This window comes from Penicillium concentricum, assembly GCF_028827145.1.
Source record: "Penicillium concentricum strain IBT 3081 chromosome Unknown utg000002l_segment0_segment0, whole genome shotgun sequence".
NCBI lineage: Eukaryota > Fungi > Ascomycota > Eurotiomycetes > Eurotiales > Aspergillaceae > Penicillium > Penicillium concentricum.
This window is the reverse complement of record NW_026622755.1, coordinates 8422543-8437727: the sequence shown is the minus strand read 5'-3', so window position 1 is coordinate 8437727 and position 15185 is coordinate 8422543. Positions and strand designations below refer to the sequence as shown.

Genomic DNA, 15185 nt, shown 5'->3' with positions numbered 1-15185 from the left:
CAGATATTGGGCTTTTCTTTTCAGTAATAAGACAATAATTTCATAGAATTCCAAAAAAATATAAGATAAGACAAAAAATGGCCGGTCGATTCTAAATAGATAGATCAAACGAGATCTATCTGAATAATCCCCGCGCGCCAGTGCACGTGATCCGGCGTTCCTGACACGCGTGAGCGCGTCCTGATTGCCTCATTCTGGTTTTACACTTGGATGTGACTCTCTTTGAGATTTTCCAACGACTCGCTCTTCGATCGCATACTTAATCTCCAAGGAAGGCCATGGCAGCTGAAAATGGAGAGTCTAAGCTCTTCGAGCAGTGTTGCCTCTGCATTGTATGCTCCAAGGATCTTTCGAGAGAATCCGCGGAGCAGGTATGTGTTTTCCTGCCACTAGTACAACCTGAACTAGACTGACAAAATATAATCGCCTAGCTCGCAACCATCCTCGAGCAAAATGGCGGCGAGCCTCTGATTGTTCAACCCGGTGCCGAGGTCCCCGATGTGGCCAAGTTCAGCCATTTGATCTCTACCACGATTGACTTCAAAGCCTACGATACTACCTGTGATGCTTTGATCCCTGTGGTGAAGCCACAGTGGGTGAGTAACTCATTGACGAAGCGAAAATTGGCGAATCCCCGCCAATACAGCCCAGACCCGCGGCTATTCATGAATGATGTCGTGGTTACCTGCGGTGATATACCCGAGGGGGACAAGGATGCGATCATAGGCGGCGTGGTCGCGAAAGGTGGATTGTACGCTCCAAGAGTTTCTCAGATGGTTACACACTTGGTGGACCTCACGGCCGATTCCGACAAGGCGCGCATTGTTCAGGCGAAGAAATTGAACGTGAAGATTGTACTACCGCACTGGTGAGTTTCATGGGACACTAGTCAGCGACCCTCGCTGACTGAGAACAGGTTTGATGACTGCCTTAAACTTGGTCGACGAATCGACGAACGCCCATATACACTTCCAGACCCAGAGATCTTGCGCGTGGGTCCTGATACTCCAATCCGATGGCAGGAGAATAAGGATTTGGTTGGTGCGTCAACAACAGATCCGGCTAAGCTGCCCACGCCATCTAGTTCGGCGCATAACCCAGGCCAGCGGAGTGTCTTTGAAGGGAAGTCCATTATGCTGTCTCCGGATCTTGGAATCGGCTCGCACTTGCAGGAATCAATCCAATCTGTCCTTGAACAAGGCGGTGCCAAGATGACATCAAATATTGATGGGGCAGACATGTTGATTTGTCGTTATCGAGAAGGATTTGCGTACCGCACGGCATCGCGACTGAACATAGATGTTGGGAATCTCGCATGGCTCTACCGCCTCATGACATTCAACACATACACTTCACCCCTCAGGCGACTGCTGCATTACCCGATCTCTCGCACTGGTATCCCCGGGTTTGAAGGCTTGAAGATCAGTTTGTCCAACTATGTTGGCGAAGCAAGAATCTACTTGGAGAATTTGATCGCAGCAGCAGGTGCAGAATGTACCAAAACATTAAAGCAAGAAAACACCCATCTGATTACGGCACATGGAACGAGTGAGAAATGCAATGCAGCGAAGGAATGGGGCCTTGAAGTTGTCAATCACCTCTGGCTGGAGGACAGTTACGCAAAATGGAGGCTACAGCCGGCCTCAAACCAGCGCTACAGTCACTTCCCTCTGCGAACTAATCTTGGAGAAGTCGCAGGCCAGACCCAGCTGGACCGCACTGTTTTGGAGCAGGTCTTCTTCTCGTCCGGGGAGACTGTTGCTCATAGCCCGCGGCGCGCAATGCAGAGCAAGGACCAAAATATGGTTTCAGTGCAGCCTCCCGCGGAGAAGAAACGGAAGATTGATGAGGATGCCGCGGAAACCTCACATGGTACTCCGCAGGGAAATGGGAAGTCGCGCCGGCCCATCCAAACACCTGCACGAACTCGAATCATGTCCGAGGGCAAAGAAAACGAGACCCCATCGTCGACCAGTAGCCGGAAGTCGAAAGATGCAGCAACTGCCCGACTCCACGAATATGCCCCAGATCTTGCCTTGTACGAAAAGGAAAGGAAACGCGTGGGTGGTGTTATCTACGGTGGCAGACGAAAGTCAGACGAGGGCCGGGTTCAGGAGAACAAGAAACGTGCCTCACTTGAAGCCGAGGATGAGAGCGAAGGCGAACAGGCAGTGGAGACCAAACGACAGAAAAAGTCTCGGCCACCAATTGCTATGCACCTGCTGATTACTGGCTATCAGAGATGGGTAGGGAAGGGCAACGAGAAGAAAGAAGACGCAGACAAGGTTTGTTTGTCTACTGCAATTATAAACATGATTGGCTCAATATTCATTACTGACACTTTGACAGCGAGGCCTTCGAGATCTCGGTATTATGGTGGTTCAAGATGCCCGACGATGCAGTCACTTGGCCGCACCATCAATCTTGCGGACCACTAAATTCGTCAATGCACTCGCGTATGCGCCGATGATCGTGAGCACAGACTTCATTACTAGTTGCCTAAAAAAGGAGGAATTGCTTGACCCCTCCGACTTCCCTCTGAAGGATAAAGAAGCCGAGAAGAAGTACAATTTTGACCTGTCTTCTGCCACAACAAACGCAATGAAGAACAAGAATAAAATGCTGCAGGGTTATCGCATCTATTGCGTCGAGGATATTCGAGGCGGATTCGATGCATTCAAGTCTATTGTTGAAACAAACGGAGGAGAATGCATGCTATTCCGTGGTCGTCTGGCTATAGCAAATCATTCCCGGCGGGAGGAGAGCGACGACGAAAGCGAAGCGGAAGACGACAGCCCTGCTCGCAAGGATGTCTTCCTTCTCAGCAGCGCCGGAGCTAATCATGGTCGAGTCTGGCCTCGATTCCGTCAACTGGCACTTGATATCAAGAAGACTCCACGGATTGTCCGAGTTGACTGGCTTCTGGATATGGCCATGTCGCAGCAGACACGTGCCACCGACGAATACGAGCTGACTGAGGAGATGATCGAGAACACGGACGAGTAGACTGATACCAAGGTATTGAGTCTACACCCCTGGTCCACTTAGGGCTTTCAGCCCAAGAACATGGATTCTGTGTATAAGTTTGGAGTATCGGCGACGTGATTTGACATGTCTTTTGACTTGCACATGAGAAGCGCTTTGTTTTTGTCACGAATAGCCACGATTTATCCCATAGAGAAATCCCAGCATCTCATCTTGAGCTCTTCAGAAGAACTTAACACCCTCCTGGCCCTCACCACCAAAAATCTGCGCCCTGCCCCTCTTAACCAAGACATTCAGCGAGCGCAGCATGACATCAGTATCCATGCCATGGAACTCTGTAGACGCGAATCAGCACAAACCATAGACACCATTACCAACAATCAAAGAGAGAATCTCACCCTGCGAAATAGCCCCCTCGCCATGAATAAGCTCATATACCGTCAGAACTGACCCCCTCTGCCCAGTTCCCTCAACCCACTCCACTAAGACATCCGCCCATTCCTCAGGTCTCCTCCACCAAATCCACGCAACAGCCTTTGGCCCCTGCCCGGCACCATTTCCCAAGCCCCCGGAAGACGACATACCCCCAGCATCAGAGATCCACTCCGCTCGGCGCCCGCCGCCGCCTTCCTCTTCGCTCTTGGTCATCCAGTCGATGACCGCGCGGGCCTCGCGCAGATCAAGGCGCTTGCGCAGGGCTGTGTTGTGGAAGAGTGGGGTTTCAACGGCGTCGATTAGGGAGAGACGGTATTGACGGTGGTGCCGGCACCATGATTGGATTAGAGATGACCATTTCTCGAGCTGTGAGTGTCGGGTTGTTGTATTTGGTTGCGGGGTGAAGAAGGGGGGAAGTTGTAAGTTGGTGGGAAGGGGAATGGGGCTGTTGTCATGTTGAAGGATATCAAGAAGTCAAGGTTGAGGGATGAAAAGTAAATAGACAAATAGAAGTAGTAAAGTCATAAGTACAATGTAGAGAGAGAGAGAGAGAACAAGAAAGTCGACTCCAAGCTGTGGAGTAAAAGGTGGGGCCGGGATTTTCTCAATTTCGTCGACTTCGGCTTCGATTTCTCTCTTCACCTCTGCTCTTCACAATGGCCACCCAAAATCCCCCTGCAAAGCGCATCAAGCGCGAGGAGTACCGTCGCAATGTACAGGCCCAACAGGAATCCACCGATGGCTCCATCATCAAGATGCCACAGAAGAAATTCTTCCGTCAGCGCGCGCATGCGAATCCCTTCTCTGACCACCGGCTAGAGTAGTATGTATCGTCTTTTGCCTATTTCACGTTAAATCATTTCTATGGGAATATCCATGTGCTTCTCGAGCTTCACTGGCGACAATTCCTACGGATTCGATCGCGTACTGATAGCTAATTGATTCTTCAATAGTCCCATCAGCCCCGCGCATATGGACTGGTCATCCCATTACCCTGCATTCGTGGATCCAGACACATCCAAAACGAACCTCAGCGGAGGGCGGAAGTTGACCAAGGAAGTCGAAGTCGTGGATATTGGATGCGGTTTCGGCGGACTAATGGTTGGCCTGGCGCCATTGATGCCAGATACCTTGATGGTCGGTAAGTACAGCGCAGCGATATTCAAATCCATATTGTACCCGCCATAAATGAGCACTACAAACTAACAGTGAAACACAGGCATGGAAATCCGCATTTCAGTGCTGGAATACCTCAGCTCTCGCATCCACGCCCTGCGCAACCAACAACAACGCCTCAAGAACAAAGCCGCGAACCCATCATCAACCGAACCCCAAGATGCCTCCGCGCAACCTGAAAGCACCGAATCAACCCCGGCCCCAGTCCCAGCCAACGATGACGAAATCGGCACGGAGAAACTCTTCCCAGGAAACTTCGAAAACATCACCGCTATCCGCAGCAACACCATGAAGTTCCTCCCTAACTTCTTCGGCCACCACCAACTCTCCAAGATCTTCATCTGCTTCCCGGATCCGCACTTCAAGGCTCGTAAGCACAAGGCCCGTATTATCTCCGAGTCCCTGAACTCCGAGTATGCGTTTGTCCTGCGACCTGGCGGTCTGCTGTACACCATTACCGATGTTGAGGAGTATCATCACTGGGTCCTGCGTCATTTCCTGCACGGAGAGCAACCGGAGGGTGGGGCAGCTCCTCCTGCGAGCAGTAAGGATCTGTTTGAGCGGGTTTCCGAGGAAGAGCTTGCTGCTGATCCTTGTGTGCGGGTTATGAAGTATGAGACGGAGGAGTCGAAGAAAGTTACGAGAAATAAGGGCAACAAGTATGTTGCTGTTTTCAGGCGCAAGGCTGACCCTGAGTGGCCTGCTTGAAGGAGTGAAGAGAATTAGATACCTAATTAAAGAGGAGAGAACATGGGAAGTTATTGGAATCAGTGATCTTAATGATATGATGATAAGAGAGGTGTTTGAGGCGTTTTCCTCCATTCTAGATGCATTGCCAATATCATACTCCAACATCGCTGGCAATCTTCGCTTGCTAACAAAAACACAACACAAAAACGAACAAACTCCCGAAATGAACCCCGGAAAAAAAGGGGTTATAGAACACATACTATAAAATGAAGTGATGCAAAAATCAAACACCGACATCATGCGTAGATCTTTCATAATAGCAGTAATCTCGTTAAAATATGGTGGTCATGGCCCCACAACTAGATTGCAGTCTAGCACATCCCAGGCGCCTTGAGACGGATACCTTCACATCTCTCACAGATCGCCAGTTGGACCGGGCCACCGATCACGCGGCCCTTGGCTGTTCGCTTGGGCTCGCCTTCACGAACGAAGAACCGGCCCTCCGGACCAAAACCATCGCCACACTCGTGACAGTTGAAACAGTTCTCGTGCCACTGGCCGCCAATTGCGCTAATGACAACCTCGTCCATGACATGCTGCTTGCAGCCCAGACAACGTGGTGCGGTGCGGCGCGAGTGGCAGTGGAGACACCATGCGAAGCCATCTTTTTCGACAAAGGGAGTTTGGGAATCGAAGGGCTATATGAGGAGAAATCGTCAGCTGTCTTACGTGTGAAATGATCAGAAAGGAAATGAACACATACATCACCGCACTCTGCGCAGAAGAAGTGGCCGACATGCCATTCAGCACCACATGCCACTACCACTTCTCCTTCAATAGGGGTCTTGCAGCTCTTGCAACGGGGGCTGAACATCTCGTGGAAATCGAGGTGGCAGTAGAACCGTGGCACACGGGCCTCATGATCATGCTCATCAGCCTCGGTTGCTAACCTCTCGGCTCTGCTAGACTCCGGTTCTTGGTAGAAAGCCACACATTCGAGGGCTGTGTGGCAGTGGAAACAGGTAAAGCACTCCGGGTGGAATCGACATCCGCCAGCGGTCACAATTTTCCCGGAAATGGGAAGCGTGCATAGCTCACAGCTTGCAGTCGGGACACCAGATCGTGTATAGGGCGAATACCAACGGCTCTGCGAATCAGATCCCTGCTGTCTGGGGAAAGCCTGATTAGTTGGGCAGCTTCTCGTCGACTGGGGTAGCGGCCTGGTCGGTTTCTTGGAAGGAGCCTCTATCTCGGAGATGGTGGGTACTTTGATGTCCGGAACATTGATCACGGGAATTGGAGTTGGCTCAGAGACTTCGATTGAGGGGGGTGAGACTTCAATGGTCGGTGCTGCCACTTCAATGATGGGTAGGGTTGGACGATCAGGCTTCGGTTGATCGCTTGGTTTCCAAGTTTGGTCGAAGCTCACGATTGGGCGTCCAACTCGATCACTGACGGCTGAAGGCATTGGTAACTTTTCACTGCGGTCTCCTCGTCTTTTGCTGGTAGCTGCGCGGATATCATCACTGCGTCTCTCTCTTCCATCCGGGGTGGAGACAAGTTCATTCTTTTCTTCGGGGGGGGAGTTGGAGTACTAGGCTCGTTTCTAGTGTAACCGGCGTTGTGGGACCGAGCGGGAGGAGGAGTAGCGCTTTCGTTTCGAGTGTATCCGGCGTTACGCGACTGGGTGGGAGGGTTCTTGTTGGTTTCAAACCGCGAGATTTTATCCATCACAGGGCTGCTGTGCGCTCTATTCTGCAACCAAGGCAGTGGCCTAGGCACACGCCCCAGCGCGTTGCGCGGTTTGTTTTTCAAAGCTGACGAGTCAGACTTCGAAAATTCTGCTTTTGCTTCGGGTTCCTTCTGAGTATCAATGGGTTCTTCGTAGATTTGGTCGTTCGGGTTCCTGAAAATTCCTTTAGATGAATCACTGCTGACGGTACGCGATTTGGGAGCAACAGACTGCTCGGATTCCTCATCAGGTAGTTTAAAGTTAACTTTGAGATTCTTCTTTGAGGGTCCAGCCAGAGATGATCGTTTCCGTGCTGACTCAGGGCTAGAGTTACCATCAGAGGAGACAATTGACCCTGTCGACTGACTGAATCTATTGGTCGAGGGGATAGTTTCTTGCGAGCCATTTCGGACAGGGCTCTGGCTGCGCCTGTTGGCATCAGGATTTTGGTATGGCGCATAAGGGTTTTTGAAAGCTTGACCAGGATTCTGGTGCATCCAAACTAGCTCTGTGGCCTCATCCTGAGCTGCTTGGTGAAGACCAACATCGTCCTCAACATCCATTTTCTGCAAGGCATCTCGTAGTGCCCGTGCCTCTTCCTTTTCGTGTCGTCGTTGACCATTTTCACGATAAGGCAGAGCTGAGGATGCCGGAATGGGAATGGTACGTGCATGAATCTGTGCTGGAAAGACGTTCTTCCGGATCGAGTGCGTGCGTGGCTCCTGAGCTAAAGGACGACCCATTGCGCCGCCGCCAGGCACATAGGAGGTTGTCCGGCGATGGGACATTGCGCTGTCTGAACGTCGGTGATCTTCAATTTCATCTTCGACCGGGCTGTGCATAGAAAATGCCGAGGATGCCCTTGGAGGAAGGCTATCAGGTAGGTCGCTTGTTGATGCGGCTGCTCTACCTGGGTATGGACGAGATCCTGTCGGACGGGCAGGACGATTTGCCCGCAAGTCCTTCAAGTATGTTGCTATTGACTCACGTATCAGCTCCGAGCCGTCCAACACCAAAGAGTCACTTACAAACTTGATCACTGGACATGAAGGATGGGCCAGGAGGTGAGACCTTCCTCTGTCCGGTGTTATGTTTATGCATCATGGAATTGCAAGGATCAAGGAATGAGAAATACGGTTAAGTACAGGATAATGACGAAGGACCAAGGACCAAGGACCAAGATGGACTAGGATGAGAAGAGTCTAGTTGCGATCTACACTTGACGGTCTGAGTTGGCTAGCGTCATTGGGCTCTTCCCCCTCCAAACAAACTCCTGGGGCCCGTCGCGAGGCAACGGATGACTCATCATTATCTATCAAGGTACTGATAAGGGCTTAGTTCCATTCAGCCCTACATACCTATTCCGTACTAAGCCCTATATTGGACAACATACCGTGCATATTCCAAATATATATACTCCGTAGTTTTATATTTGACAAAGATTCAGCCCTATGGATACCCATAAAGTCTCTAATTAGACTTCGAGATTCAGATGACTAAAGATCCCCCACATCTACCCTTCTCCGGGGTTTGGACTCTCTCCGCATCGGCTTCTCGGCACAGAGATCCCACAGCCAAGTAAAGCCGCGGACACATGTCGCTATGTATATCAGCTTCCTTCATTGGTCCAATATCGCCGAGTGGAAATAACCTTGTAATAAACCACGAGGCCCCGGGCATTTGTGGTCTATTCGAAAAATGTTCCTTGGATATGCGGAAATCAGTCCGAAAGCCTGATAATCCGATGACTCCAACGATTACCAATAAACTAATTGAAATCTAGCCCCTGCTTTTTGTTAGCGTGCTAAATTAGGTCTCTTATTTCTTTTCACTATATATGTACCTCCATATTATGATAAAAACGGCAACCGGTTTCGGTCTACTCTTCAAGAAGCTCGTTATCTCATAAAACAACAACAAGCTGGGCTTGTATCTGTGATACCATGGCAGATAATATGCCAATTGATATCATCCGTTCGCACCAGGATGATATAGACCGAGAAAGCGCAAAGCAGGAACAGAAGTTGCACCCGCAGTCGGCACCACTGGACATCGGTGAAGATGAGAAATATAAGCGCGATGTGGCCCCGGACGGTGGCTATGGCTGGGTCTGTGTCGCCTGTGTTTTTTGGATTAATGCGCATACCTGGGGTATTAATAGTGTGAGTCATCAATCTTTGCCTTTTCACTGTCATTTTACTAACAGGTCTAATGTTCAGAGTTACGGAGTCTTTCTGAGCCATTACCTCTCACACGATGTATTCCCAAACACATCTGCCCTATCATACGCCTTCACAGGCGGCTTGAGTATCTCCTGTGCCCTTCTGGTAGCCCCATTGGCCACTTGGATGATCCAAAAATGGGGTACACGACTTGTACTCAATTCGGGCATCTTCCTCCAAACACTCTCTCTAATAGGGTCTTCATTCGCAACCCAGAAATGGCATATCTTCCTCAGCCAAGGTGTCTGTTTCGGCTGGGGCATGGGCTTCCTCTTCGTGGGCAGTGTCGGTATCACCCCGCAATGGTTTGACAAGCATCGTGGCGTAGCCATGGGCATCAATGCGGCCGGGTCTGGTCTCGGCGGCCTGATCTACTCCCTCGCAGTGGGCGCCATTATCCCACGCTACGGGTTGGGCTGGGCGTTCCGAATTTTGGGTATCATTGCCTGCGTCGTGAACCTGGTCTGCTGTAACCTGCTCCGGGACCGCAATAAGGCCGTCGGTAGTAGATTCACGGCTTTCCATCTTCCTCTTCTGCGTCGTCCGGAGTTTTTGCTCTTCCTTGGGTGGGGTGTGTTCAGTATGCTTGGCTACGTGGCGCTGCTGTTCAGCGTTGCTAACTTTGCTCTCTCTGTCGGCCTCTCGTCGCATCAGGCAAGTATTGCCTCTGCGCTGCTCAACCTCGGTCAGGGTCTCGGCCGTCCTTTTGTTGGCATGTTCAGCGATCGGCTTGGTCGCATTAATATTGCCACTTTCCTCACCTTCCTCTGCGGTGTATTCTGTCTTGCCATCTGGACTTCTGCTGATAGCATGGGTGTGGTATGCTTCTTCGCCGTTTTGGTGGGCACTGTCGCAGGCACGTACTGGGCTACTGTTTCTCCCGTTCTGGCGGAGATTATTGGCATCAGAGACCTCCCTTCCGGTTTAAGCATTACTTGGCTCACGCTTGTTGCCCCTTGCACTGTCTCCGAGGCTATCGCCCTTCAGCTCCGCAGCCATGATGTTGGTGGCGGGACTTCATACCTGCGTGTTCAGTTATTTACTGGCTTCATGTATCTTGGTGCTTCCTTGTGTTTGTGGATTGTCCGTGGTTGGAAGGTTGGCGAGTTGGAGCGTGCTCAGGGACGCCGTGATTCTGACGTCCAGCCTGGCCCGTTGACTGAAAGTCTCGGCGGAAATAAGAAGCAAAACCTCCCTGCGACTATTTCCCAGGTCTTGGGGGCCACTGAAATGGCTGCTCCGTTATGGGCTCCGGTCAGCTTAGTTCGCAGAATGATTACTTTGAAAAAGGTTTGATATAGCTGTATAGCGCAGAGTACAGACATGCCAGACAAAATGAACATATAAAAACAGACAAACGTTTGTCATTAATTTGATTTGAACGCCGTTTTGACACTATATCTAATCTACATGGATGTAGCTTTTGGCTCATGCCTCCATAACCAGAATCCGGACCCGTCTCTTGCCGGCGCCACGACCCTCTTCCTTGACGGAGCTGACATTGACACGAACCCTCTGGAAAAGTTCAACAGTCACACTGCGTTCTTTCTCCGGGTGGCCCTTCTCTTCCACACGAAGGGTGTATTCCTCGCTATCGAAGTCTGTGGTGCGGTGAGGAGCTAGCTCCCGTCTCTCGGCGACAGAACGAGCTCCAGATTCACCGGGCAGGACGAAGTCCTCCAGACGAACGACACCTTCAATGCCGAAGCGGGGAACAAAGATGACAACACCGTTCTCGAACACACGCATCACGTAACCTTCTTCTTCAATACCCGCATCGACACCGTCGGCAGCCATCTTCTCTCCACGGGCCTTGAGAGCCTGACCCACGTAGTACTCAATACTAGCGCGGCCAGCATGCTGTGCATTGCGATGGCGGACATTGATGTTCCGGCAGATGTCTTCTAGCTTGTTGCGGGTGCTGACACCCTCGATGACTGCGTGTCCATCCTCGCCTTCATACCCAATGGCAGAAGCCAATTGCCGGTGAACCATCAGATCGGCATATCGTCGAATGGGCGAAGTAAAGTGGGTGTAGATGGGCGAGGCGAGACCGTAATGACGGAATTCAGATTCGGCAAAGGCACCCGCGCAGAAGTATTCGGCAGAGGTCATGCAGCGGGTAGCCAAGATACGGACCAGGGTGTTGAAGAATGGGTTCTCAGGATCAACGCAGCGGTCCAAGGAATCGGCCAGAGCTCGCGAGCTGGAGACATCAAGCTCCATGTTCCGCTTCTTCGAGAGTTGGTTTTGAAGATCCTCGAAATTCTGAGGCGGGGGAGTGGCGTGTCGACGTAGCAAGGCCGTCTGGGAAAAGGACTCGTAGACCTTCGAGCCAACGGTGATATTGGCGAGAAGCATGAACTCCTCGACCAAGCTATTAGTGTCGAGCATAGCTTTAGTCTTGACGTCCGTCAAAGGATCGCCCACTTCGTCACCCTCTGTCTCAATGCGGACTTCCGGGGAGGCAAGGTTCAAGGCACCAGCGTCCATACGCTTCTGACGGAGAACCTTGGAGAATTTCAAGAGGGTGCGCATGCTTTGGGTCAGCTCGTCCTGCTGTGATTTGTCGTCGATGCGTAACTGGGCTTGTTCGTAACTGAATGCTTCTCGGGAGCGAATGACCGACTTGGTGAAGTTTGAAGACACTATCTCGGCATCAGGTGTAATCTCCCAGAGAACTGAGAAGGCATATCGTTCAACGTAGGGTTTGAGAGAGCACAGATCTGTGCCAAGAAGATGCGGAAGCATGTCGATACGCTTATCGACTAGGTAAACGGTGGTTCCGCGAACACTAGCCTCGAGATCCATTGGGTTGTTGGGCTTGACGAAATGCGATACATCCGCAATGTGGACACCAACCTCAAAGTTCCCATTTGGCAGGAGGCGCGCGTGAAGTGCGTCATCAATATCCTGACAGCCGGGTGGATCGATACTGCAAATAAGTAAGTCTCGAAGATCTTTCCGGCCGTTCCAGCCCTTGTCTTCTTTCGAGACAGGGACCTTCCAATCATGTCCTTCGGATGGCAGGCAGTCTAATACAGACTTCGGGAATGGCTTGTACTGCACGTCGTATTCAAGCAGTAGAGCTTCGGTTTCGGCCCCCTTGGTTTCGAGTTCTCCTAGAGAACGAATGAAGTGACCGGTAGGGTATCTCGAATCACGGTCCCAAGAATCGATGGTGACAAGAATACGCTGGCCGAGAATATCGCTAGCCTGTCTTGTGCGTACTCTGATCTTCGGGATACGCTTATCCATGGGCAGTAAGAAAACGTTTTGTTGCCGTCTGCCAGAGGCCTGTGAGCCAGTAGAGTTTGAGTCAACGTGACCAACGTATTGACGCCAGCTGCGCTTGATCACACCAACAACCTTCGCAGTGGGTTGTGGCTTGCCATCCGAGTTCTTGCCATGAGCCTTTTTGACTTCTTCCTGGAGAGCTTTGCGTTCTCTATCTGTCACCACAGCCTCGGTCTCTTCAGTATCAGGATTATCATTACGGGTCACGGCCTCCTCGTCCACAATCTTAGTCGAGGGGCTCTTCCACTGGTCCTTTGGTAGTACTTCGACCACAACCGAGTCACCTGCAATAGCGCGGTTACTGTTATCACGTCCCAGAATGAGAAGAGGTTTATCGAAAGCTGCGGTCTTGACGGAGGCTTCCAGGTAGTTGTAAGGAGAAACATTGAACACTCCTTGGTGCAATGTCCCGGCTCGCAGGCCAGTCGTGAGTTTTGACATTGAGAAGTATTCGGGGTAGAATAATTCTCCGCGAGTTGCTTCTTTGGCATCTCGCGCATCCTTTGACTCGCTGATCATATCCAGCAACATCTCGGACCCCTCCAAGCCGGAGACATAGTCGGATAGCGACAAGGCCGCCACATTTTCTTCCTTGCATTTCCGAAGGTTCTCTTTGTCATCAGTGATGACTACAATTGCCGGGATTGCTTTCTCTTTCTTTCCCTTTCTCGCTGATTGTTGCAAGTGGGAACCGTACCAGCTTGCTACCATGCGCACAGCGCGATCGTTCCTGTCATTGATTGTTTCCTCCGGACCCCTCCTAACATGAGTCTCTCGGCGGAACTCATTGAAAAAGAGATAGAAGCGCTTTTCCTCTGACTTGACGAGGGCCAGAAGACGGTTGTAGAGTGGTAGTGATCGGTTTCTCAATTCTTCAAGGACGGTCTGGAGGACAATCACATCGTAGAAGGCCCCAGTGTGCTCGAAAAGATCCATTCCGTTAAGCAGCGCATTTGTATCTGGAACAAGATAGTGGCCTCGCGGGAATGCCTTTGTGCCGGCGGGGCGATCGGATAGGATGAACGGCGCAACTGTTTCGTGTTAGCAACTTGCTCCACCATCACTAGAATAATTTCCTTACTGTTTCCATTGGCATCAGCCGGCGCAATCGTCGGGCATTGTGAGCAGAGCTTAGAAGAGCAAGGAATATCTTCTCTCAAATAGAGCTCGCGGACAATCTTTTGCACCTTTCCACTTTTCGTGGACCTGACGAAGACCTTGCTGGTAACATTTGCGGCCTGCGGGTTGGCAGACAAGTCTCTCCTTAAACTCTTCATTGCGACGATAAGATTCTACCGTCTGGCAGTTGCTGAATCTGTCAAAACCTGTGTGTCTTGTAAAAGATCCGAGGTGAGAGTCTTGGCGGGAAGAAAGGTTATCGCTGATCATCGCGATAACTAGCTGAGTCAGCATACGAGTCGTCACTTTGGAGTCAAAAGATGCCATTTCATTGCTACTACAAAGGTATTTTCTTGTAAAGAACTTGCTTTCAGATTCCTCCCAAATTTTGAAATTTAAGCACTATGGTTTTAGCGGTATGTGCACCATCCATCGGGCGTGAGTCACTTTGCCTAACAACCTGCTTCGATATAGGCCGTGGGGCAGCTATGCTCGACGAACAACATAACTTCCAATCTAGCTCAGTGCAAGGTGCTGGTTCAAAAGGCCGTTGCAGCAGGTGCCAAGGTGATATCGTACATATTCTATTGCCAATCTCCGATAGACAGCTCATATATATTAGGTGTTGTTTCTTCCAGAGGCATCGGACTATATTGCATCCTCGGCAGAGCAATCGTACTCTCTAGCCCAGTCTGAAGAGAGGGCGAGCTTTGTGTCATCCTTACAGAGAGATGCCAAGGAACATAATATTCACATCAATGTTGGAATTCACGAAGTAGCTTCTGAAACCAGGCTCAAGAATTCACTGATTTGGATCGACGACAAGGGAACCATTACCCAAAACTATCAGAAAGTCCATCTATTTGACGTTGATATCAAAGATGGACCTGTACTTAAGGAGAGCGCGTAAGCTTTTCTTTTTTTTTCGATACGAAGATCCGATATTTGACTCATCATTCGCTAACCTCGAACCATGTAGGAGCGTCCAACCGGGACAACAAATTCCAAGGCCATTTGAAACACCTATAGGGCGTGTTGGTCTAAGCATTTGTTTTGATGTAAGCGCAATAAATTTTAACATTATATCGGACATCAGGCGGTTCGACTTCTTACTCATGCTGGGTTATCTAGTTACGTTTTCCAGAGATGAGCCTGGCATTGAGGCGACAGAATGCTGAAATTATCACATACCCATCGGCATTCACTGTTCCGACGGGCAAGGCTCATTGGGAGCCCTTGCTACGAGCAAGAGCTATTGAGACCCAGTCATACGTGATTGCAGCTGCGCAGGCTGGCCCTCATAATGAGAAGAGACGAAGCTATGGTCATTCTGTTATCATCAACCCATGGGGTGAAGTGGTAGCAAAGCTAGGAGATGAGCACCAGGAACCAAAGATTGCCACTGCCGATATCGATCTCGATCTTGTGGCAAAGGTTAGGCGTGAAATGCCGTTGCTTCGGAGAACCGATCTATATCCAGAGATTTGAGAATCCTATGTGAACAGCGAGGCAAATGCCACCGTCCTCTT

General features: G+C 50.6%; 7 protein-coding genes across 7 annotated transcripts; 4 read left to right on the top strand and 3 right to left on the bottom strand.

The window, feature by feature from the left end:
• Positions 1–278: 278 nt before the first annotated feature.
• On the top strand, positions 279–3006 carry N7517_006935 (uncharacterized protein; the record flags this gene model as incomplete). The annotated part of the gene is made up of 4 exons (XM_056724665.1): positions 279–371; positions 432–868; positions 917–2285; positions 2350–3006. The coding sequence occupies 4 exons, from the start codon at positions 279–281 to the stop codon at positions 3004–3006; spliced, it is 2556 nt and encodes an 851-aa protein (XP_056580915.1).
• Positions 3007–3207: 201 nt separating this feature from the next.
• On the bottom strand, positions 3208–3875 carry N7517_006934 (ESCRT-II subunit protein VPS25; the record flags this gene model as incomplete). Its single annotated transcript, XM_056724664.1, has 3 exons — positions 3208–3320; positions 3384–3683; positions 3776–3875. The coding sequence occupies 3 exons, from the start codon at positions 3873–3875 to the stop codon at positions 3208–3210; spliced, it is 513 nt and encodes a 170-aa protein (XP_056580914.1).
• Positions 3876–4076: 201 nt separating this feature from the next.
• Positions 4077–5304, top strand: trm8 (tRNA (guanine46-N7)-methyltransferase; the record flags this gene model as incomplete). Its single annotated transcript, XM_056724663.1, has 3 exons — positions 4077–4243; positions 4374–4561; positions 4640–5304. 3 exons carry the CDS (start codon positions 4077–4079, stop codon positions 5302–5304), a joined length of 1020 nt encoding a protein of 339 aa, XP_056580913.1.
• A 353-nt stretch (positions 5305–5657) lies between these two features.
• Positions 5658–8122, bottom strand: N7517_006932 (LIM domain protein; the record flags this gene model as incomplete). Its single annotated transcript, XM_056724662.1, has 4 exons — positions 5658–5984; positions 6050–6795; positions 6882–7994; positions 8047–8122. The coding sequence occupies 4 exons, from the start codon at positions 8120–8122 to the stop codon at positions 5658–5660; spliced, it is 2262 nt and encodes a 753-aa protein (XP_056580912.1).
• Positions 8123–8961: 839 nt separating this feature from the next.
• On the top strand, positions 8962–10536 carry N7517_006931 (MCT family MFS transporter; the record flags this gene model as incomplete). Its single annotated transcript, XM_056724661.1, has 2 exons — positions 8962–9180; positions 9238–10536. 2 exons carry the CDS (start codon positions 8962–8964, stop codon positions 10534–10536), a joined length of 1518 nt encoding a protein of 505 aa, XP_056580911.1.
• A 132-nt stretch (positions 10537–10668) lies between these two features.
• On the bottom strand, positions 10669–13814 carry N7517_006930 (exosome catalytic subunit DIS3; the record flags this gene model as incomplete). Its single annotated transcript, XM_056724660.1, has 2 exons — positions 10669–13568; positions 13619–13814. The coding sequence occupies 2 exons, from the start codon at positions 13812–13814 to the stop codon at positions 10669–10671; spliced, it is 3096 nt and encodes a 1031-aa protein (XP_056580910.1).
• A 246-nt stretch (positions 13815–14060) lies between these two features.
• N7517_006929 (carbon-nitrogen hydrolase family protein) lies at positions 14061–15144 on the top strand (the record flags this gene model as incomplete). The annotated part of the gene is made up of 5 exons (XM_056724659.1): positions 14061–14072; positions 14131–14223; positions 14279–14562; positions 14636–14714; positions 14788–15144. The coding sequence occupies 5 exons, from the start codon at positions 14061–14063 to the stop codon at positions 15142–15144; spliced, it is 825 nt and encodes a 274-aa protein (XP_056580909.1).
• Positions 15145–15185: the final 41 nt, after the last annotated feature.